At 41.1% G+C, this 23,895-nt stretch overlaps 1 protein-coding gene across 1 annotated transcript in view; it reads left to right on the plus strand.

Moving 5' to 3' along the window:
* The window catches only part of tprg1 (tumor protein p63 regulated 1), a 37,971-nt gene that overhangs the window by 9,413 nt on the left and 4,663 nt on the right, over window positions 1-23,895 (plus strand). Inside the window, exon 3 of the mRNA XM_061737013.1 lies at window positions 497-673. Coding sequence (XP_061592997.1) covers window positions 497-673 — 177 coding nt within the window. The remainder of the gene's footprint in view (window positions 1-496; window positions 674-23,895) is intronic.

Raw genomic sequence — 23,895 nt, forward strand, 5'->3', positions numbered from 1 at the left:
GAAAGCAGAAACATGAGCAATTCAGGTCAAATCCTCATCTTTGTGGACCTGGATATCCATTAAACAGGAGTGTGGGCCTGTGGGAGCTCATCAAAGTGGCCGTTACCACTAGCGCTGCGTCCCGCTGTCAGATGAAAACAGCGGTGTGTATTTAGAAGAAAAAAAGCTGTGTTTTTGTGCATCAATTAGATTATGGCCATTAAGTTTTTAACTGTGAATGTAACCGAAAAGCAAATGATCTTAATCATATATTGATATACTGGCCTAGGCTGGCCTTGTTTCAATATCCTACATGAAATCAACCCCCACTGGTAAAGATCTACTGATCAAGACCTCCTCAGAAATCTTCATCCCTGTCTTGGTTTCAAGATGAAAAAGCAGCTCTACCTACAAAATTAAAATATGACTTATGAATACTTTTTTTTTTTTTCCAAGTTTTATGTATTTATTTTTTTACAGAAGGATCACTGACTCACACGCTTTCTGCTTGTTTCAGGGTGGATCACTGGAACAATGAGAAGGAGCGTCTTGTTGCCATCACAGATAACTCTCTGCTCATCTTCAAATACGACTTCATTTTGTTCCGCTGTGAACAAATCCAGCGGGTCCAGCTGAACTTTGTGGACCGCATCGCTCACGGCACCTTCAGCTTCCCAAAGCGCTCCGTGCTCCAGTAAGTCCCACCGTTGTTGCAACAGTCAATCGTCTATTCACCTTTTCAATTTCGTAACTTTGGTACAACTAGTTTAAGTGAACCAGAAGCTTATACGTCTCTTTATTTAGAGATTAATTAGGTAAAAAATCCCATTGAAGAAATTCCTCTGCCTGGCGATAAACTAATGCACTTCGGCGTAAAACATACATGTAGCTGCTCACATGGATGTTACAGTTTCACATCTTTATTCGAACTTTTCAAACCATGCAACACAGTATCTGTTTTAAAGAGCCGTCTGAAGACGTAATGAAATATGCAAGATATGTGTGCTGGGAGCAGACGTGGTGCAGAGATGAATGAGGAGAGACATTTGCAAGTAAGAAGTGCACGGCTGTCACTTTGAGCCGTCACTTAACTGATAAGTGCCAAAATTAATGCTGTCCTTTCATCTAAACCTTTTAAAGACATCTCAGGGGATCCGAAACCAACGCAAACTAATTTGATGAATAAAATGTTATGTGCTGTGAAGAGCTTATAGAGCACGGCCGCTATTGGAGGTTTTATCTCGGCACGTTGCGTTGAATTATACATAAAATGCTCGTGAAAGTCACCCGGGAGTCCATCAGCGAGGAAACGGTTTGAAAAAGGAAAGACTTGAGCCTTAATCACTTCCTCTTACCGTCTTCATCTCCATCGGTTTCTCCTACTTTCCCATATTCTTTGTCTGTCCCTCAGGAAGTATCTGGTTCTTTGCGATGGTCGTCCCGTCTTGTTTTCTGACAGACGTTGATCTCCTGCGAGGTTTATGCATTCATTGAACTGCACACATTTTAACCCGACATAAAATTAGATCCTGAGTGTTTGAACAGATGTTTCAACTGATGTTGCATCAATATCATGTGGCAAACAGGATGTTGATTTATCAAACTCTGAAAAAAACACCCACCGACGACAAACTAATCTGCAACTTCTTTTAAGATTTTTATGAAATGTGCTTTGCATGTTCAATGCAAATTTGACTTCATAATAAATGAACTCATAACAATTATTACAAGTAACAAATGCTGGGAGAAAAAAAAATCCTTTTCTTTTTCCTGCTTGAAAAGGCCTAGATAAAAAAAGATAAAAGCCTAGTTTGTGTCACCAAACCATGTGTGTGTAGGATGATGCAGACAGTTTATAAATCAATACATGCTGAAAAATAATTTGGCCCCTTACTTTAAAAAATAATATTATTACCTTACTCTGACAGAAACTAAGCCAAAATAAATAAAAGTAGTATGTGAAAAATGATTTACACACTTATTCTTATTCTCCACATGCTGATGTGCAACATTCAGGTGAATAATCACAAAGTACGAAGTTTGAAGGAAATCAGAAACTGTAGTAGACCAAATAGTAGGGAGAAATGCGTAGACGGAAATACAAGCTGCCGAGTGGACAGATCTCATTCGTTCCATCGACTCGTTGGATTGGTGCTTTTTGAGGAGGAACATGTCAGTGGTTCCCGGTTACAGCCAGCCATTCGTTCCAAATAGAAGCATAAGACTCCGCATTGCAATGTTAAAGGATAAGGTTCAACAGTGATATAATACAACTGCACATGGACACTTGTTTGTAAGGGTTGCCAGGAGAAATCACATTATCTGTAAAAAGAACATTTACATTGGCACGTTGGATACAAACAAACTACTGTATAAGACTCCCAGCAGACTGTCTTCAAATTGAAGATGTTGGACCATAATACACAAAACTATATTCAAAGAAAACCACACACGAGTACACCTGGTAACATGCTGAGCACGATGGTGGAGGTGCAGGATCTGGTCACCTTGCATCCAATGATGTGGTCATGAAGTTCTCTGAATCCACAAGTATTAAAATATGAGGTAATTTCTCTTGGTAGCCAATGTTTACCCAAAACTGGGTGATACAACGGGACAATGGCACCAAGCATACCTTATCTACAGAAGAATGGCTGACGAAGAAAAAAACTGAAGTGTTGCCAAAATCCGGACCTCAACTGTGTAAATGCTTCCAGAGTTTAGAGTGAAGGATGGTTTGCAGAACTTGTTACCAGCAGGTGACGTGATCGTGGACATGTCACTCTGAAAAAGGTTCTCTGTAGCCCAGATATTGGACTGTCTGTCCATATTATCTACTTAGAGAATTGTATTTACTTTGGTAGTATGTTGTAGCCTCCAGCTGGTGCTGATCATGCAGGAGACGTTACCGGCTCAGCTGTTGCCTCTCTAAAAACACACCTCCCAGCTATGTTCATAGTGATCTCTCAGTCTCAACCTTCTATGCTTCCAGCTCTCCAGCAGTTGGCCTACAGTTGGTCGACGGGTAAATAAACTCAAGATACCGTTTTACATTATATCAGAATAAACTTTTCTTATTTAAGTTAGTTAGGATTACCAACATTTGTTATGTTTGCTTAATTAAAGGGGATCTATTATGGCATCTAATACCTATTTTAAACAGGCCTTGATTGTCTTAAAAACAAGGTTTTGATTGTTTTTGCTAAATAAATGAGAAATTCAGCCTCTGAGCCATGTCTTTATCTTCCCATTCTCTAACCTAATTATCTATGCAGGATTCTGAGTGGGCGGGGCTATGATAATGAGGCTCTGTGCTGATTGGCTGCCTGAATGAAGTGATACACCGCTACGAAAAAATGGCGTAAGCTCCGGCCGGTGGAGTTAGTTGTGGGCGTGGTTTCACGTATCGGAGGCCAAACTATGTAAATCGCATTTTGGTTACGTAACGACGGGAGCAGAATCTTATTGGCTCGTAGATCCACATCACACTGGACGGCTCATCCGGGCGGCTGTACAGACACTGCAGAATCTGGTTGCTTTCCTCCTTCTCTGAGTTGTCAGGCTGAGGGGAGACCACTTTATATATGTTAAAGCAAGAAAAAAACGTGGTTTTCATAATAGGTCCCCTTTAAGTCAGAACAATAAGAGAGAACATTTCTTACAGAATTTCTTATTACTTTCTTCAAAGTCAGAACTTGAAACACAAACCTCAGGCGGTCCCAGTCTGACAATAACTGAGGGGCTTCAGTGTAGAAGGATCAGACTAATGAGTAAATCAGGTAAATATGATTTGCAACTGTGAAACTCTACGATTGTTTCCTCTTCCTCCTCCTCCTGTCTGTTTCCAGAAACTTTGACAACTGCTATATTGATATGTTGGATTTAGGAATGTTGTGAATGTATTCAGGTGATGCCACCTAAACATTTGTCTTTTATAAGATCTCGTTTATCCAAAACCTTTAAATTTCCTATTAAAAACACAGACCATCTTAGCTTCACTGCAGCAATGTTACACGCAGCTCAGGCTTACTTTTAGTTCATAACCTGCCTGACTGTGGATTATTTGAGTGCAAACCACTTAGAGATAGTTTTGTTACCTTCGTGAGAGCCGAGATGATCTGTTTCTGATAACAGACTCAGTAGAGCCACTTGTGTGATGTTGTGTTCTCACTGATGGGAGAAGTCAAAGCTGCTGCTCCTGATTCACCTGCTGACAGTGTCGTCTCACCACTTGATGTCAGTGTGCAGCTTTGGTAGAGGTTGGAGGCGGGAGCGCCACCTCATCACTTCATCTGTACGGAGTCATGTTTGTGATGATACCATCACGGTTGTGTATTTTTTATATTTTATTTATTTATTTATTTTTTTTTCTGCTTTATTTCTCTTTTTTCTTTTCTTTCTTCTATTCTTCCTTTTTCTTTTCTCTTGTCTTTTCTATCTTTCTCTTCTTGTCCTTTTCTCTCCTTTCCAGCTGATTTTAAAAGATGCTGTCCCTTTTTATCAAAAAGATGCTGCACCCCTTCAGATTTCTCCAATGTTTGGCTCTAAAGTTTTAAATGATTTTCTCTTAACTGTTGATTTTGGTACACAGTTGTGTATTTGCTGCATAAAATATATTTGCTCAACTTTGGCAAAGAAAATGATAATGGATTCAGCGCCACATTAAAATAGTTCATCACAATTAATGTAAACTACTTTTACATTGAGAAAGCCTTGATTTTTATATGTAGATAATTTTTTTTTTACCAGTTTATTTTTTCAAGTGAACCTTCAATTTTACACAAAAAGTGTTTTTTACATCATTATGAGTTCAGTCTGTGAGGTTACGTCAAAGGCCTTCACAGTTCCTCTCTATTTAAGGTAAAAAAATCTAACTTATTTACTGTTTCAATTCTTTCCTGACCTATTTTCTGACCACGTCTCCTCATAATAAGGTTAACCTTTCTGTGCTAATCTGTTGAGTAGTATACTTGTGTGGTATGTGTGGCCTTTATTTCTTTCACCAGCTTCCCAAAACCTTGGTGATGGCAGTGGAAACTGTTGAGGGAGTGTCGGCAGCGGCAGTCGTGATTATTTTGTTTTTCATGGCACATTCTTCAAGTGCAGCCATGAAGAAAAAGCCCAGCATTTTCAGTATCTGTGGAGGAAGATGTGTTTGCAGCAGCCTCTTTCCAAACCGTCTAGACAATGTAATTACCAAGTACATTATCCTTCTTTTTTATTCCTCTTTGAAAGTGTTGGGTGTGGAGGTCTAAAGAAACCCCACTACTATTTGCTTCAGAAACAGTTTTCTGTTAAAAAAAAAACTGCCTCCGCCTCTTGGTTACATCACCTTTAGAAAGTTGAATTTGTTTCTTAAAGGTTTTGTTGTACTGATGACACAGTGGGCCCCCTCATTTCTTTATGTTCTGCTTCCAAAAAGTCTCAAGAAAATAATCACGGAGACCAAACGAGTAAATATTGAACTGTGCCGTGAAAACAAACCTACAGGCCTAAAAACTGTAAAAGTTCCTTTGTGCTGCTTTAATGAGGCAAATAAAGTGTCCCCATTTATAGCAATTAACATCAAAAATAGTTATTTTTATCAGCGCTAGTTAAACTACAGTTAAATACAAAATGATTCCATGAAGGAACTACGAACTGATTCATGTTTTGTTTTATTTGTTCATATATGCTTTAACTGTATTTATTAATGCTCACAATGTGAGTTCTGGATTTTATGGTTTGTATGTTTTTACAAAGTTGTTGAAGCATAGGCTTGTAACTGATCATTACAGACATAATCCTCTAGATGGAAGTATTAACCTGCTCGCTTTGTAAACATGTGAAATGCAGCATGATAAATATAAATGATTCATAAAGGCACAGTTAGTAGCTTAGCTGCTGGCGGAGCAGTAGGTTTTAAACCTTTGTACGTGCCTGTGTTGAGAATGCTGTCAAACATATACTTGCACTGCAGTCAAATGACAAATGTATTTGAATAAGTATGTAAATATGAACAGCCTTTGTAGTAAACTCAATTCAGCTCTGATAGATACACTCTGCCGAGCCTGATCCGGAAATTCCCTGCAGAAAGTAAACACTTCAACCCCTGTTTTCAAAATAAATGGGACACTGTGCAAACTGTAAATTAAATGCAGAATGTAAATCTCATGAATCCATATTTGATTCATAGCAGAACACGGAAAACATATCACATGTTTTAACCAAGGAAATGCACTATCCTTAGAAAAATGTTTGGATTGGAGCACATGTCGCTCTAAAATCTGTGTTTACCTGTCAGCTGCCTTTGTTCAAACTGACTCCTCCACAGATCCTAACTGATCAGATCAGAGATGTAGGATTTGAACTGAAGGCTGGTGCCACGGTGGATTCTGGTTATTTAGTCCTGAGGAGGCAGCATCCACGGTTTCCAAAAATATCTCACGTTTCATTCATCTGACCACGTGTTTATGACTTGGCCTCAGGCCATTTTAAATTAGCTTTGACCACAGAATGTAATAGTATATAGGGTTGTCCCGATCAGGATTTTTTAACTCCCGATCCGATCCCGATCACTTGAGTTTGAGTATCTGCCGATCCCGATTTTTCCACCAATTTTTCACTTTTTTTGGCTCCCTATACATTTCCGATACTTTTTCCCGATCAAATACAATTTGGCAATTAATTAAAAAAAAAAAAAAAAAGAGGACTAAAACTAAATTATCCCAAGTTTTCTTTTACTGTTAATCCAACATGAACATATATACATATACTGTATACAATTCGCCCTGAGTACCTCAAGTCTCTGGATGTCGTAGGGCTGTCTTGGCTGACACGCCTGTGCGACATTGCATGGAGGAAGGGGACAGTACCGCTGGGGTGGCAAACCGGGGTGGTGGTCCCTCTGTTTAAAAAGGGGGACCGGAGAGTGTGTTCCAACTACAGGGGGATCACACTTCTCAGCCTCCCGGGGAAAGTCTACGCCAGGGTACTGGAGAGGAGATTACGGCCGATAGTCGAACCTCGGATTCAGGAGGAACAATGCGGTTTTCGTCCCGGTCGTGGAACACTGGACCAGCTCTATACCCTCCGCAGGGTGCTCGAGGGTTCATGGGAATTTGCCCAACCAGTCTACATGTGTTTTGTGGATCTGGAGAAGGCATTTGACCGTGTCCCTCGTGCCATTCTGTGGGGGGTGCTGAGTGAGTATGGAGTCCGGGGCCCTCTACTAAGGGCTGTCCGGTCTCTGTATGATCGAAGCAGGAGTCTGGTTCGCATTGCCGGCAGTAAGTCAGACTTGTTCCCGGTGCATGTTGGACTCCGGCAGGGCTGCCCTTTGTCACCGGTCCTGTTCATAATTTTTATGGACAGGATTTCTAGGCGCAGCCAGGGGCCGGAGGGGATCCGGTTTGGGAACCTCAGGATTTCATCTCTGCTTTTTGCAGATGATGTTGTCCTGTTGGCTTCATCAGACCGGGACCTCCAGCATGTGCTGGGGCGGTTTGCAGCCGAGTGCGACGCGGCAGGGATGAGAATCAGCACCTCCAAGACCGAGGCCATGGTTCTCGACAGGAAAAGGGTGGCATGCCTTCTCCGGGTGGGTGGAGAAGTCCTGCCTCAGGTGGAGGAGTTCAAGTATCTCGGGATCTTGTTCACGAGTGAGGGAACAATGGAGCGTGAGATTGACAGGCGGATCGGTGCAGCGTCCGCAGTAATGCGGTCGATGTACTGGACCGTCGTGGTAAAGAGGGAGCTGAGTCGAAAGGCGAAGCTCTCGATTTACCGGTCAATCTACGCCCCTACCCTCACCTATGGTCATGAACTTTGGGTAGTGACCGAAAGGACAAGATCGCGGATACAAGCGGCCGAGATGAGTTTCCTCCGCAGGGTGGCTGGACGCTCCCTTAGAGATAGGGTGAGGAGTTCGGTCACCCGGGAGGAGCTCGGAGTCGAGCCGCTACTCCTCCACATTGAGAGGAGTCAGCTGAGGTGGCTTGGGCATCTGTACCGGATGCCTCCTGGACGCCTCCCTAGGGAGGTGTTCCAGGCATGTCCCACCGGGAGGTGGGACATGCCTGGATTGTGAGTGCCTTGAATTGCCTTGAATTGTGAGTGTATACAATTCAAACATGTAAACCATGTTAGTTTTGCTTACTTCATCACTTCCGGCTGCCGTTAAATGCAACGATATATAAAACGATTTAATATATATTAAAAACATTAATAACTAGGTATGTCCCGATACTTTTTTGGCCGATATCGATGTTTTGAAAATGCCGTGACCAGGCCCGATCGATCGGGACAACACTAATAGTATATTCAGATTGTATCTAGAGAGTTTTTGACTGACTGAACAGCCATTAAAACTATATGAACCATATTTTTCCCAACTGGATTCAAACCACATCAATGGAGGTGATTTCAAATGTGACTTCAATCTGATTTTCCCAGATACATCTCCGTCTGGATCGGTGCTCAAATCGGATTACTTTCCCTCCCAGAGTGATGGATGTAACTGACATGTCCTCAGCTGCCCGTTAGCCAACACCATCCATCCCACTGCACTGCCCTACTGGTGGAGACAGCTGCCTGAAGTAAACTAGTACACAGAAACATCCGCCGTAACTTCCTGTAACTTGTTTGGTTCCAAACAACCACCTGTGACAACGGCAAAGTCACTTCACTAAGGGCCAATCCCAATACACCCCCTACTTTCTACCACTAGCCCTCAAAATGAAGCCACTTGGGTAGGGCCCTTGTAATGTTCCCTAGGGATTGGGACACCACTTGCTACGTCACTGCGTGGTTTACGTTCGGGTACGTCAGCGACTGCGTAGTTACGTTTGCACATACGTCACACCATATCAGGAAGCCCAGAGGAAGCAGGCTAAAAGCTGTTTTAATTTCCGCTGTAGTGCTGTTAATATGCCACTTTATTAAGTTTTAATATTTTTTCAGGTGTAAAAGTAACCGTTAAGACTAGGGATGTCCCGATCAGGTTTTTTTGCCCCCGAGTCCGAGTCCGAGTCCTTTGATTTTGAGGACTTGCCGATACCGAGTCCCGATCCGATACTTTTATAAAACAATAAAAAATGAAGAAGAGAAAAGAAAATTATGCAGGATGACCCTTTTATTATATTTTAACATGTGTACTGTAAACTGAGCACATAGGAGGTAGGCAGCTTGAACATTCTTAAGTCAGTATAAAAACATTTTCTTTTCTTTTTTTTTTTTTTTTTTAAGCATAGGGCTGCTTCAGCTTCAAAACAAACAGGCGTGCTCTGCGCGCATGCGGTGTATGGCTGCCGCTCCGAGCCCACTACTCCACGTGTGCGTTGATTTATGGTCACACCAACGCGGAACCATAATGTCGGCGCCGCAGCTCCGCTTCAGTCCATGGATGTATTATGCTTCAGTCCTGGGGCCTCATCTATAAAGCTTGCTTGCGCAGAAAAAGCGCCTGAAAGTTGCGGAAGCCACCATCTACGCAAAGCCTCGGATCTAAAAAGAAAAAACTAGCCGATGGCTGCCGCTCCAAGCCCACTACTCCACGCCGAAGAGGAAAAAAGAAAGTGTTCTGATTAAAATAAGGAAAGTTAGACTACCCTATATAACAATTGCGTTCATAAGGATAAAGTTTTAAAAAAAAATAAAAATTAAAGAAATTGTCTCTTCTCCCCGTGTGTGTCTGCCTGTCATGCACGGGTACTTGGGCGCATGTTGTTTACTTTTAAGCCGGAATTATGGTTCTGCGTCACACCAACGCAGAGCCTACGCCGTAGGGTCTGGCGTAGGGTGCGCGTCGCCGCGAACTCTACGCTGTAGACGTCGGTACGACGCAGAACCATAAATCAACGCACAATGGATGTCGGCGCCAGTGAGTATTTTCACCGGACATTTTGACCGGAGAAATTATAAAATACCAGACTTCGGCATATTTTACCGGACAAAGTCCGGCAATTACCGGACAACAGAAACCCTGATATATATATATATCTGATTCCTGATCGGCTCATAACGTCCGAGTCCGGATCGAGTCTGCAATCACGTGATCGGCCCCGATTTCCGATCACGTGATCGGATCGGGACAACTCTAGTTAAGATCCCCAACCTGGGCTCAGTTTAAGAAATTTGCTCCGATGTTTTCGGGGATGAGAAGAGCCGCAGGCGATTTATGGTTCCGCGTTAAATCGACGCAAAGCCTACGGCGTAGGGTACAGCGCGCGTCGTCGCGTAACCTACGCCTTAGGCTCCGCGTTGGTGTAACGCGGAACCATAAATCAGCCTTTAATCAGGCGAGATCTGAAGACAACGCAACAACGAGCAAGCGAGTGATTATGTACATTCACTGAGTGAATGTTATGAAAGTAAAATATATGTTTCTCGCTAGAAATGTAATCAAAACGCATTTTTATGCAGAAACTAACTCAAAATATTGATTTTATTCACTAAAAATTAGAAATGTCTGCCATGTTTTTTTAGTTTGATTCAGTGTGCAAATGTTGACATAAAGCATTCTAGGGCTGAAAAGTAGGACTAGGGGGGGATTGGGACTGGGCCTAAACCTCCCTTTTTGGTTGTTTATGCAGCGTCGTTACTAGAAGGTTAGCATTGTAGATTCTGATATGTTAAAAATCGAATTTAGGCTGGCATTGGGACCATAGCATAAAAATGTGACGGCTGTTATTGTTATAATGTATTTATTTATTTATTTAATTTCATGCTGTTATTGTTATTGTTATAGATTATTGTTATTGATTAACCCGATTAGTTAAAAGATGTCCCTCAAGGGTTCCTCCACTTAATTCTCCAACCTTTTGTTGCTTATGTCTCAACTCTGTGTGACATAGATGTAGTGCTGCAATCAAATTTAGAGTGAAATGTCTCACTTTCATCACTTTCAGTTACTGAAATATCAATTGTGCATTGATAGAAAATATTGACAGTAAGATTTTGTACGCCAGAAGAGAGTTTGTATCAGTCCGAAAACATAATAAATCCTCTTAATGCCGGGCTGATCTACTCCCACTAACGAGATTTTCTTTTGTTTGATTGTTTGTCTCTGACATGCCGTACAGTTCAGGGCAGTTAGACCTGAGGAAAACATGTTTCTGTTCCTTTTGTTTCATTACCAGGGGAATTATTTGTGTTGCAGTACCTGTAAAAAGTAACTGTTGCAACTCCAGTAGGTTTACGTAAATTTCAGAGATTTTGAACTAAATTTTCTGTGGATGCAACACACAGAAAAAGGCAGAGCACCTGAGAACAGATACAGATTTTGGGGCTGTGCGCAGCTACATATGTTTCCATCTGCATGTTGCATTTCAAGTCGGAAATTTAAACGCAGGGCACTTCTGGAGAGAAAAAGCAGCTTCATTGCAGATCCAGTCCAACAGACTTCGATTCAGTCCCCCGTCCTGAGCAGTAAGCAACAGTAAAACAAGCTTTGAGCTCTGTTTGCAGAATTCTTTGACAAGATAACACATTAAACTCTTCACTTGGTATCCACAACAACCTTTAAGTGTTGAGTATTGCAAGAGGGAATGGCAGCGGCCACGTGTTGCAGCCCTTATACACAGGATAGGATTTATACCATCTGCGATAAGATAAAAGTACAGGCAAATATAAGCAAATTAATCAATCAATCTCTTTATTTACTTTACTTTATTATTTAAGTACAAGATTCCATGCAACTTCTCCACAATATATGTACTGTATCCTCTTACATATAAAAATACAATAGTAATTACAATCCAGTAATGACCTTGAACATGGCTGCACTGCTTTATCAATAATAGAAAACAAAGAATATGTTACGAAAGAGTAAATGTGTAATGTAAATGTTTTGTTTGTTTACTGTTATTTTTTTACAGAATGTAAGTAAGAGTAACAATATTTAAAATTCTGTAAATCAGAACAAAGTTTTCTTAGTAAGTTAAAGGTTTCGGTCCAGAGACGTATACCTAATCACGTTATCAAGCTTTGCAACGGAGATCCATATGCTTCAAAGGGGGCAAAGATGTCAGAAGTTTTCCAGTTTTCCACCAGACTGAATACGTTCATTTATACGTTATATCAGAGCCTGTAGGTATTCAGCATTTCCTGGATGGGAAAGTTTTGAATAAACTGTGGCATGGGTGTGTGGGGTCCATACGTGCAGGTTCTGCTGGCTTAAACTGATTCAATGTGATGCAGCGGAAATAGGTTAGCACAGTGGTTTTCAAACTTTTTCAGTCAGGCCCCCCTTGGGGAATTGGAAATATTTTCGAGCCCCCCCCCACCTAACAGAATGAATTGTATATAATTGTACAAACATTACTCTACTAATAATAAGACACAAAACCCAACTATAATTTTATATTGTATTGTAATGTTGCTGACCGACTGAGGTCCCAATCCCTGCGCCACAGACACTAAACGCAGTTTCTCCAAATATCTGACTTTCCTTGCCTTGTCTTAGTTTTGTAGTTTAGTTTAGTTTTTAGTTAATTTATTTAGCAATATAAGACAAATTGAACAAAAAATGAAAAAACATTGAAATAATATGCAAGGAAAGGAAGAAACCTGGTGGCTTATATAGAATCCTTTCCATATATGAATATGTAAAGACCTTCTTTGAGGTTTATTTTCCACGTCATTGATTTCCAACTTGTCGCTAGACTCCATCCCGATCCCGCATAGTTTTTTTTTTTTGGCCGCCCGCAGGAGAGTTCAAACCGTCCGCTCCCGCGAGATTTGTGTTTGCGGGACCCAATCCCAATGCAGCCCTCTAGTTTACAGCTCCGCTCTGTCTTCCCGCGCCCCTCTGCAGTACCTCTGCGCCCCACTAGTGGGGTGTGCCCCACAGTTTGAAAACCACTTGGTTAGCAGCACCTGCTGGGAAGGCTGGTTTTTTGCAGTCATTGTGGTGCTTTCTTTAACAGTGCATTGGTAGTAGGCTGTCCACACGAGGTCCGCTGAGATATACACTCACTGAGTACCTAATAATGTGATGAATGCATGTACTGTATCTGCCCAAGAACCTGGAACTTGAAATGCACACCTCCATGGCCCTGTTGACAACGCTTGGAGCATCATTCTCATTACGTGATCTTCTGAAATTAACAATAAGCACCATTGTCGCGGGTCACATTGTTTACAGAGAACCATCCTACCAGATTTTGCACTTCTGCTGAAAAGATTTATCTTTATTGGAAATCAGCCCAGTAACTGTTGTGTCATCGACAAATGTTATGATGGTGTTGGTGGTGAATGCAACAAAGTCGTGAGTCAAGAGGGAGTATAGGACAGGGCTCAGTACGCAGCCTTGTGGTGTGCCCATGTTTAGGTTTATGCTGGAGGAGAAATGGGGGCCAAACTGCCTGGTAACGCTCCATCAAGATGCTGAGGATCGAGTTTCATAGTTATGCACGAAACCACAGCTAGGACGTGGTAACAGTTTTGGAAACCGAGCTACGGTCTACAGCTGGCAACCGCGCGTATGTGTCCTTTCCCTCCAACTGAATCAGGGCTGCTTGGAGCTAGAGGGACCTCATCCTCTGTTGATCAGTCGTTAGGTAAACTGATGTCAGTCCAAGAAAGCTTCATTGTGAGAGAACCAGTGTTTCCGAGTGTTATTGGTGGTGTCAGAGCAATTGCATGATAATCATTCATATTGTGAATTTTGCTTTCCTTGGCACTGGCACAGTAATGTCTGCAGTAGGGCAAGCAAGGACTTTTTCCAGCATCGGGGAGAGGTTGAAGATATTCATAAATACCTCAGCAAGCTGCTCACCACAGTTTCTTTGCAGCCATCCGAGGACTGTGCAGTTCTGTGCAGATTCACCCTCCAGCTTGTGTTGTATATATAATCTGAAGAACGTAAATCTCATCTATGGAATGGAAACAGGACAGACTTTGTAACCACTTATATCGAGTGTTCTTGTGGTTGAAATGTCTGTTTACATATTTCCTGTATATGCATCTCTTTAATGCTTTTTTTCAGGTTTGATTTTGCAGCACTGCAGGTTTAAACACTTTCCATTAGTTTAAGAAAATGTTAGATCACCTTGTACATCTATGGTTTTGCGTTTAGAAAAATGCCTTTTCTCTTGGTCTATAGCAGGGGTCGGCAACCCAAAATGTTGAAAGAGCCATAAAAAAAGCCAAAAACACAAAAAACAAATATGTCTGGAGCCGCAAAAAATTAAAAGTCTTGTATATATAAGCCTTAGAATGAAGGCAGCACATGCTGCATGTATCTACTGTACATTAGTTAGAACTGGGGAAAGATTTTTTTTTTTTCATTATGCACTTCGAGAAAAAAGTGGAAATGTCGAGAAAAAAGTCGAAATATCGAGAAAAAAGACGAAATTTCAAGATTAATGTTGAAGTACAATCTTGATAAAAAAGTCGAAATGTCGAGAAAAAAGTTGAAATGTTGGAAAAAAAAATCAAAATGTTGAGAAAAAAATCTAAATATTGAGAAAAAATTCAAAATGTTGAGAAAAAAGTCGAAATGTCGAGAAAAAAGTCGAAATGTCAAGAAAAAAGTCAAAATTTCGAGAAAAAAGTCAAAATGTCAAGATACAAAAGGAAAGGAAAAAGGAAGGAAAAAAAGAAGAAAAAAATAAGGAAAAAAAGGAAAAAAAAGGTCAAACATTTTTGAAAAACCGCGGGTTGCCGACCACCGGTCTATAGGGACATTACCGAGACAACAGATGTAGGGAAGAACAGAGGAATGAATTTCTCCTGGTCTTACTCTGTGCCTTGTTCAGCTTCTCTTGTTAACACCCAAACAAGTCCTGGAGTTGTACTTTGTATTCTCAGCCCATATTTTCACTGTCTTTGTTTCTGCAAATAAGAGGTCTGTTTCCAGACATCATGAGATAATGAAAGATTGAAACGCTTGAAGTTTATACACTGCTTTCTCATCAGGTAAAATAACCTAACCTGGTGTCTGCAACAGGGATTCTTTATCTAAGCAGAGAGCCCTTCTCTATTTAAGACTAAAGGAGCTGATTGCACTGGTGACTTCTATCTTAATTAAAGGGACACTGTCTGTATGCGCCATCAACTTTGGCATCAGCACTTCCTCTCTGAGATTTGGGGATTGTGACCGATTCGTCCTGACAGGGATAGGTAAAAACAACATTTGTGAATGTTAATTTTGTTGTCCCTCCACCTGCTTGACCCATAAACACATGGATCATAAAGTACTTGAACTACTTATGCATTTAATTTGACAGAAAATACACCCAATGCCTTTTGGCTCGCCAGTTTGGCCCTCCATCACCAGGCTAATAATGACAAATGCATTCATTGATTTCCAAATTTAGCCAAAATAACTGATTATTGTGACTAACGTCAAGGCAAAAGGAACTTGAATGGTGCAATTTGTTGTTATGTGAACTGCACTATGGGATGTTGCACTCCGTAAAAGGAAAAAGAAAAGTAGCACACATTTGAATATTAGGTGAACAAAGCAATTGTGAGGTTATTGCAAGACTAGTTTTGCCTGTAGCACAAGTCTGGTTTTAATATTGAATCCAACAGGTTAAGAGAAGTGTGAGGCGCGTCTTCATAAAACCTGCTGCTGCTGCTCCTCATCTTTTTCTTTGTTTTCCTAGTTGCCACTTTCTTTTCCTTATAATAAACCTTTTACATGAATGCTGGAAAGATACATTTATGGACGGCTGACAAACCCGCAGGCTCTATTGAGCAATCAGAGCAGATTTGTTTGTGTGCTCTGAAACAAAGTGGGACTCTTGCCATGACAACTGGAACTGGAACTTGGCTTGATGTTTATCTTACGTGTTGACTTATGACTCCAAAGGGATTGAAAGCCCAGTGAAGATTTTTTTCTTCTCTCTCTTTCCTTCTTTTCTTTTCTTTTTTTTTTTTCTTTTGGCCGTAAGCGTAGTGTTTCTCTCATGCACATGTGCATTTTGTATAAACATGTGAGCTTTGTGTAAACACCTTGAATTAAATGGAAGTCCTCTGCAGAGGTCAGTGGAAGGTTTTACGTCTTGACTTTGTTTAGATACTAATATAGATACGATCCTTGTAACCTGCTTTGGCGGTTTGTGCGTTTTGATGCTTGTGTCGAAGTGAGGCACAGTGAAAGTCCAAACCCCAGCTCTGCCTCATAAAGACAGTGAAAACTAGCGAAGCCTCTGGCTGGAAAGCCCAGCCCTGCTCTGCCTGTTTGGGCTGGTCCCTCACTGAGTGATAGCTTAGCTGTGGAATTTACCAAAGCTTTTTTATATCCCCATTAATTCTAAGGCAATAGCTCTGTGCTCTTACAAAGGGCAATGTGTACAAATGTAACTCCACCATCCCTGCCTGCTTTTGCTGAAGTATAATAAGTCTTTAAGGCTGGGCTCTGCTCCTCTAGTAGGTTTTATCTTACTAAGGTTTTTTGTCTCTCCTTCCTCTTATTCTCCCTACACTAAATTTTTTTCTGGAGGGGGCACAAAGTGTTCACCAGCAGCATTGTTATTCTCAACATTCTTGTGTAAACAGGGCACGATGATTGCGTTACGGTGCAGCCCCTCCCTGGGACCGTGACATATCTGCAGTTGCACTGCTATTGTTTAGCCTCAGGTGTTTGATTCCTGCTGGCAGGAAGTACGCAGTTGCACAAGATGCGGTGAAATAAGCACATCAGTGTGACAGGTCATTAAGAAAATCAAAACTTTATTGGGAAATCACTTACTCTTCTTTGATAACTTCTATTCTGTGAAAACCAACAGCTACTTTACACAGCAGTTAAAGTCGTGTACAACGGTGTCACCGCAAGTTTCAGAAGTTGAGATGACAAACTGAGTGATTACTGGTCACCAGAGGTGGGTAGAGTAGCCAAAAATTGTACTCAAGTAAAAGTACTGTTACTTCAGAATAATATGACTCAAGTAGAAGTAAAAAGTAGTCATCCAAATAATTAGTTGAGTAAAAGTAAAAAAGTACTTGGTGAAAAAACTACTCAAGTACTGAGTAACTGTTGAGTAATGTCTGATTTATTTTTTAACACAACCATTCAAACAGACAAAAGTACAAAATAATCATCTTCAGGCAAATTAAATAAATAAAATAAAATTAATGAAAAATAGCTTAAATTAAAATAATCTTAAAGTAAATTCAAGTACTTTAATAAATAATAAAAATAAAATAACAGAATACATAAAAACATAAATAAATAAATCTTCTGCGTCTGCATGGTCTGCATTGCTGATGACAAATCCTGTCCCGCCGACTGAGGTTCAATATGGTGACGTGACGAGACTACACGGCACAGCTACGTTTGATTGGTGAAACACAGTAACGTGGTATCCTGGCGGACTTCTCTCTTTTTATGGTTCCGCGTTAAATCGACAGCGTAGCGGCCGGCGTAGGGTATGCGGCGCCGCGCAACGTACGATAAGCATCGCCGCTTACCCTACGCCGTAGGTTCTGCGTTGGTGTAACGCGGAACCATAAATCAGCCTTCAATAAATGCGCCCCTCTCTCTCTGAGAGAGAGATTGACGCGTAAGCGGAGGGGATAAAAGAAAAGTAACAAGCTCAATGTAGCTTAATGTAGCGGAGTAAGAGTACAGTTTCTCCTTCACAAATCTACTCAAGTAAAAGTAAAAAGTATAGTGATTCAAAACTACTCCTAAAAGTACAAAATTTCCCAAAACTTACTCAAATGTAACGGAGTAAATGTAACTCGTTACTACCCACCTCTGCTGGTCACAGTTTTTGGCAGGACTCCCAAACATGGAGTTAGAGAAATGTCTGCATGGCTGAAAACTATATGAATTCCAGTTTGTGTACATTGACGCATCCGCTGTGAGTAAGCAGGTAAAGATTGCTGACTCTGCTTTGTGTGATTGTGAAATTAATTTAGTATTTTAATTGTGTGATTGGCTCACATCGCTCACTGTGGCCCCAGAGTTGTTTCTGATTCTCTGAATCATCTTTTCTGATTCAGAGGTTGGTGTGTGGGTATTCAGGAGCGCTGCCAGGAACTCCGGGTCACACAACTGCCTTCGCCACTCCTCCATCACTCAAATGATACATTATGTGCTTTAGGTAGAAATACCTTTGGGTTACACCCCTGAAAAGTTGGGATAAATAATCAAAGCAGTGGATATAATGACGGACATTTCCATGACGTTGGATTCTTTGTTAGCCACACTTTCTCTTTTCTTTCTTCTGTCGTCTATTACTTGTTCTCAGTATTTCCATGTTCACTGCTCCATCCACACCCTCTGTTGCTTCAGCCTCTCTGTCTGCTACCAGGACAGACGTCACTACACAGGAAACATACAGGGTTGATATGACCTGCTCGCCCTGCTTCTGGTCCAGCACACAGTAAAGATAGAAGATATTCACATTTTTAAAGGGGACCTATTATGAAAAACAGGTTTTCTCTTGCTTTAACATATGTAAAGTGGTCTCCCCTCAGCCTGCCAACTCAGAGAAGGAGGAAAGTAACCAAATTCTGCAGTGTCTGTACAGCCGCCCGGATGAGCCATCCAATGTCATGTGACTTCTACGAGCCGTTCAGATTCTGCTCACTTTCGTTACGTAACCAAAATGCAAACCACGCCCACAACTAACCGTGTAACTGCATGTGAGCGTCCGACTATCGTAGCACTGCGTGACATCGGATGCTCTCTGTCCATCTCCCTCCAGCAGCTGCCACTTTATTGAGGTTTTTGTAGTGAAATGAGGAGGTATCATAGAGATAACTTCTCATTTCAACTAACTGGATCAGCCGTTCCTCATCCATGACCGTTTCCTACAGCGCTTTCAACCGGCTTTCAACGCGAGTACAGGAAGAAAATAGAAGCAGGGCGTCCGACAAATGTTCAGCTCAAAACAGCGCTGCATCGTGTTGTGCAGCGCTGCGTTGCTGCGGCCAGTTAGGACAGTCCAATAGAAAATAAAGCAATGGAATTGATTTTGTCGCTGATGCTCACCCGCATCGCATTCAGTTATGACACGGTAACTCCGCCGGCCGGAGCTTCCGCCATTTTTTCATAGCGGTGTATCGCGTCATTCAGGCAGCCAATCAGCACAGAGCCTCATTATCATAGCCCCGCCCACTCAGAATCCTGCATAGATAATGAGGTTAGAGAATGGGAAGATAAAGACATGGATCAGAGGCTGAATTTCTAATTTATTTAGCAAAAACAATCAAAAGCTTGTTTTTAAGACATTCAAGGCCTGTTTAAAATAGATATTAGATGCCATAATAGGTCCCCTTTAAGTGATAGTTTTTTTTAGGCATTTTAACAAGGCAAATGTATCACAAGCTGGACGCCTTCTATGAATTTGAAATCACTGGGAGTGTACCTAAAATGTCTCAGCAAGCTGTTACTCTACTAACCTGTTTCTAAAAATAAAGCAAAAATAAAAAACCTAGAAGAAACCTAGAAGAGGGGCAGTGAGGAGCTGATCTGGTGGAGCAGGCTCTCCATGTGCAGCTGAAAACCACATGTTGCTGCTGCTGTTGCGTCATGAGTCATTTGGCTGCAACAGCCGCTCAGACAGCAGCGTTACAGCATCCCCCGTGTGTCTGACGGGCCTTCATCATACCCAAGTAAGGTCAAAATAGAAGTAGACAGAAAAAAAAGGATGAGCATTTTTTAATGTTTTACAATGCTAATATCAATTTAATTCTTTTTTTTCTTTATAAATACTGATACTTTAATGAACAAACAATTTTACTCAACATTAAATCTACTAAACTGGTCTTTCAGGGATAGAGTTATTCTGTTGCAGGCAAACAGCGAAAGAGCAGTTAAATAGCAGAAACTACTCATGACACTGGTATTTTTATAAAGTTAATTATACAGCTAGATTTTCTCAGGTTAAATGCACTTATTTATACATGTTTTATTGACTACAGAAAGTTTTTTTTTCTTTTTTGCAGAGATGTAGAAGACAGTGGTTAAAACTCTTTGTAACCCTTTTCCTTTTAAACTGGATTCACCCTACGCTCTAAGATTAATCTGAGCCCGTAATCATACGTATTTGATGGACATACAGAAATAAAGAGAAGAATGCAAACATCTTCACGGTATGTAGATCAGCACCTACATCTCAAAATGGGATCTGCAAGTGTTTCAGGGTCTGTTTGCACTCATTCCTCAGAGGTTTCATTGGGCTGAGAAAAGATATGACCTGGGGCATCTGCACTAAAACCTGCTCTATTTGCTGTAAAACAAAACTAAAGCAAAAACAGCAGAGGAAAGAGAATATGATCATCATACTATAGCTTACTATATAGCCTGTTAAACATAAGTATTTGCCCTGAGGACAGATTAGTGCTTTTTTTTTTTTCTCAATTATTCCAACATTGTCTCTACACTATGTAATGTGATATAAAGCAAAAAGACCATGCGTGATAACAGAGTTTTTATGATGTTGCCTTCATTCACTGCCATGTTGATATGACATAAAACATCAAAGTGCATTTACCAATAAGGAATTACAGACATTTTAAGCAGAGTATAACCATTTTTAGACACTTTGCTCCCCTATTTAAAAAAAAATCTCAATTCAAATTCACATCAGACTGTACCCACTGTACATTTGAAGTTAGTAGTACAAAGCCGTAACACTGATTGTAAAACAGAAAGCTAGCACAAATAGGAGTCCAGTGACTAATTTCACTCCCAGAGACATGTCAGTTACTGCTCACAGGTAGAGTCAAGTTGTGCCAAGGCCTTTACTGAGTGCTAATCCTTCTTGGAGCACAGGATTCTTGTGTTTATTTCAACCTAGAACTGCCCCGGCTAATGTCCGCTGTGAATAGGGCAGCTGACAACAAGGGGAAATCCATGTGACAGCTTGGAAAGACAGCTGGCAGCAGGGAAAGACCCCAAACGTGCTCGTATGGGCCAGTGGACCAACGGTCAGGCCCGGCAGCTTTGCTGCAACCAGAAGAAGCTACAAGTCAGATTAGAGCAATATCCCAAGAGTCGGTGAGAGCAGGGGTGGAAGATTGACTCACAGATGGATGACATCTTGGAACGGACATGACAATACACAGGATAAGTGACTCAGGGAAGGATAGGGGCATTGCTTTATCCTCCAGGGCTAGAATTACACAGAATAGTGCTCAGGATAAGGCGAGAGAAGCTGCAGAGGTTAGAGGAGGTATCGTAGAGGATACGATACTTTAGGTTTGGCAAGCATGGTGATTCCATACTTCCTTGAGGCTGGAAGAAAGTAACTTAAAGGGGAGCTATTATGAAAAACATGTTTTTTCTTTCTTAAACATATATAAAGTGGTCTCCCCTCAGCCTGCCAACTCAGAGAAGGCGGAAAGCAACCAAATTCTGCAGTGTCTGTACAGCCGCCCGGATGAGCCGTCCAGTCTGATGTGACTTCTACGAGCGCTTCTGCGCATTTTCGTTACGTAACCAAAATGCAAACCACGCCCACAACTATAAAACCGTGTAACTGCATGTGAGCGTCCGACTATCACGTAGCACTGCGTGACATCGGACGCTCTCTGTCCATCTCCCTCCAGCAGCTGCCACTTTATTGAGGTTTTTGTAGTGAAATGAGGAGGAATCATAGAGATAACTTCTCATTTCTACTAACTGGATCAGCCGTTCCTCATCAGGACTGTTTCCTACAGCGATTTCAACCGGCTTTCAACACGAGCGACAGGAAGAAAATAGAAGCAGGGCGTCTGACAAATGTTCAGCTCAAAACGGCCAGTTAGGACAGTCTTATAGAAAATAAAGCAATGAAATTGATTTTGTCGCTGACGCTCGCTCGCATTGCATGGGACACAGTTTAAAGCTTGAATTATGGTTCCGCGTTACACCAAAGCAGACCCTACGCAGTACCCTACGGCGTAGGGTCTGCATCGATTTAACGTAGAACCATAATTCAGGCTTAACTCCGCCGGAGCTTCCTCCATTTTTTCGTAGCAGTGTATCTCGTCATTCAGGCAGCCAATCAGCACAGTGCCTCATTATCATAGCCCCGCCCACTCAGAATCCCTTATAGATAATGAGTTTAGAGAATGAGATGATAAATACATGGCCCAGAGGCTGAATTTCACATTTATATTGAAAAAAACAAACAAAAGCTTGTTTTTAAGACATTCAAGGCCGGTTTAAAATAGACATTAAATGCCATAATAGGTCCACTTTAAATCAAAGGCCATAGAAAGCATCAGGGAAAGAAGAAGTGTTTAGGAAAGAAAGGACTGAGTGGTCACATAGAGCAGTACTTCTTCAGAAGCCCGTCGAGTCAGTGGGATGAATTCCAGTGACCGGTAGAAAACCACAGATATCAGTAATACTGTCACTGAGGAGGGTAAGAAGGGATCAGGTGAGGTCAGAGAGAGAAGCATGGAGCAAAAAGCTAGAGTTAAATGACCTAAGATAAATGATAGTAAAAAATGGAAAACCATTAACAAAGACTTGATGATCATTTTAAGCAGGCTTAGAGGGAATGCAATACAGAGATGACACAAAAATAGGAGATGTTATTTATTCATATGGTGTATAGCGTTGGTTCTCAACCTTTTTGGGGTCCTTGACCGTAACTTTCAAATATGGTAACAAAACACTTTATACAGTCTTCAGAAATATGTAATTTATTGTGTTGTTATTATGTTGTTATGTATTTCTGTAAACTACGGTATAAATATACTTTTTCTTCTTCTTTATGTTACTGTGCTTATCATCTTCTTGTTTTTCTTTTCTAACATTATTGCAATTTCAAGTGCTAACTTGAACTTTGCAAGTTAATGAGTTTTCCCCCAAACAGCTTCCTGCAAATATTTCACAATAAAAGCATTTTTAAGAAATGAATGCTGTATGCCCACTGAAACACTCTGGGGGATCATCATTTGAAAATTATGCAGATCGTGTTACGTTTGTATTAACAGTCTTATCCAGCAACTTCGACAATGCAAACGGGTGCAAGATTTCTTATTAAAATACAATGAATTACAGTTGTAAAGAGTAAAAGAAGGTCATGTTACCTTCTGTAGTTTAGGTATCCACAGGTCTGTGTCACATTTGAGTAAAATAATAATCTATTTCTATAAATCTATAAATGTCAGGGGATCTTTTGAAAATAGATATATTTTATTATCACGGACCCCTTGCAATTACACCATGGACCACTAGGGGTCTGCGAACCCCCGGTTAAGAAACACTGTAGTAGAGGGATGTGGGGTGCTAGATAGAAAGAGGGGCGAGGGGATAGAGTCACGTCAGTCTAGATGACAAAGAGAAATAGAGAAATTGGTTAAGGAAAGGAGACAATTAAAAAAGCAGTGGAAAGAGGCTACAGAAGAAGAGAGGAACTGAGAGGCAGATTAAGGGTACGTAGAAGGGCAGAACATCTCAGAAAAAGAGGAAGAGGAAAGACAAAGTAAGGACAACTTTTAACAAAGACCCTTTTAAGGTGGTTAAAGGATTGTTTAGCCAGGAAAAAGGAGGGCAGCTTAAAGTAACAATGGTAGAGGCTGAATAATATTTAAGAAAGACCTATTCAGATTTAGAGAAGAAAAGAAACGTCCACCTGACATGCCACCAATAGGAGAAATAGATCATGAGATGGATGTTAGGCAGCCTATGTAGAAGGAAGTTCAGAAAGTATTGAGGCTTGCAAAGGCTTCTTTTTCCCCAGGGCCTAAATGGAGTCCCCTACCGGCTCTGTAAAGGTGCAGGCAGTTAAGTATAGTTTGGGAGAAGCAAATCATTCCAAGAGCATGGCGTAGTGCAGGGGGTTTCTGTATAGGGGAGTATTTTCTTTAGTGTAATTCTTTAGAGTAATTTAGAGATTAGCGAGTAATTTAGAGAGGAATAGTATAATAGATTCTGCGGTGCAGAAAGCAAGTGTGCCAGGTTTTGCCAGATGCCTAAAGCATGCTAGTATATGGGACCAGATTCAGGCAGTTAATATTGAGAAAAGGAATTTGCATGTGGTC

Source organism: Cololabis saira, chromosome 13, assembly GCF_033807715.1.
Source record: "Cololabis saira isolate AMF1-May2022 chromosome 13, fColSai1.1, whole genome shotgun sequence".
NCBI lineage: Eukaryota > Metazoa > Chordata > Actinopteri > Beloniformes > Belonidae > Cololabis > Cololabis saira.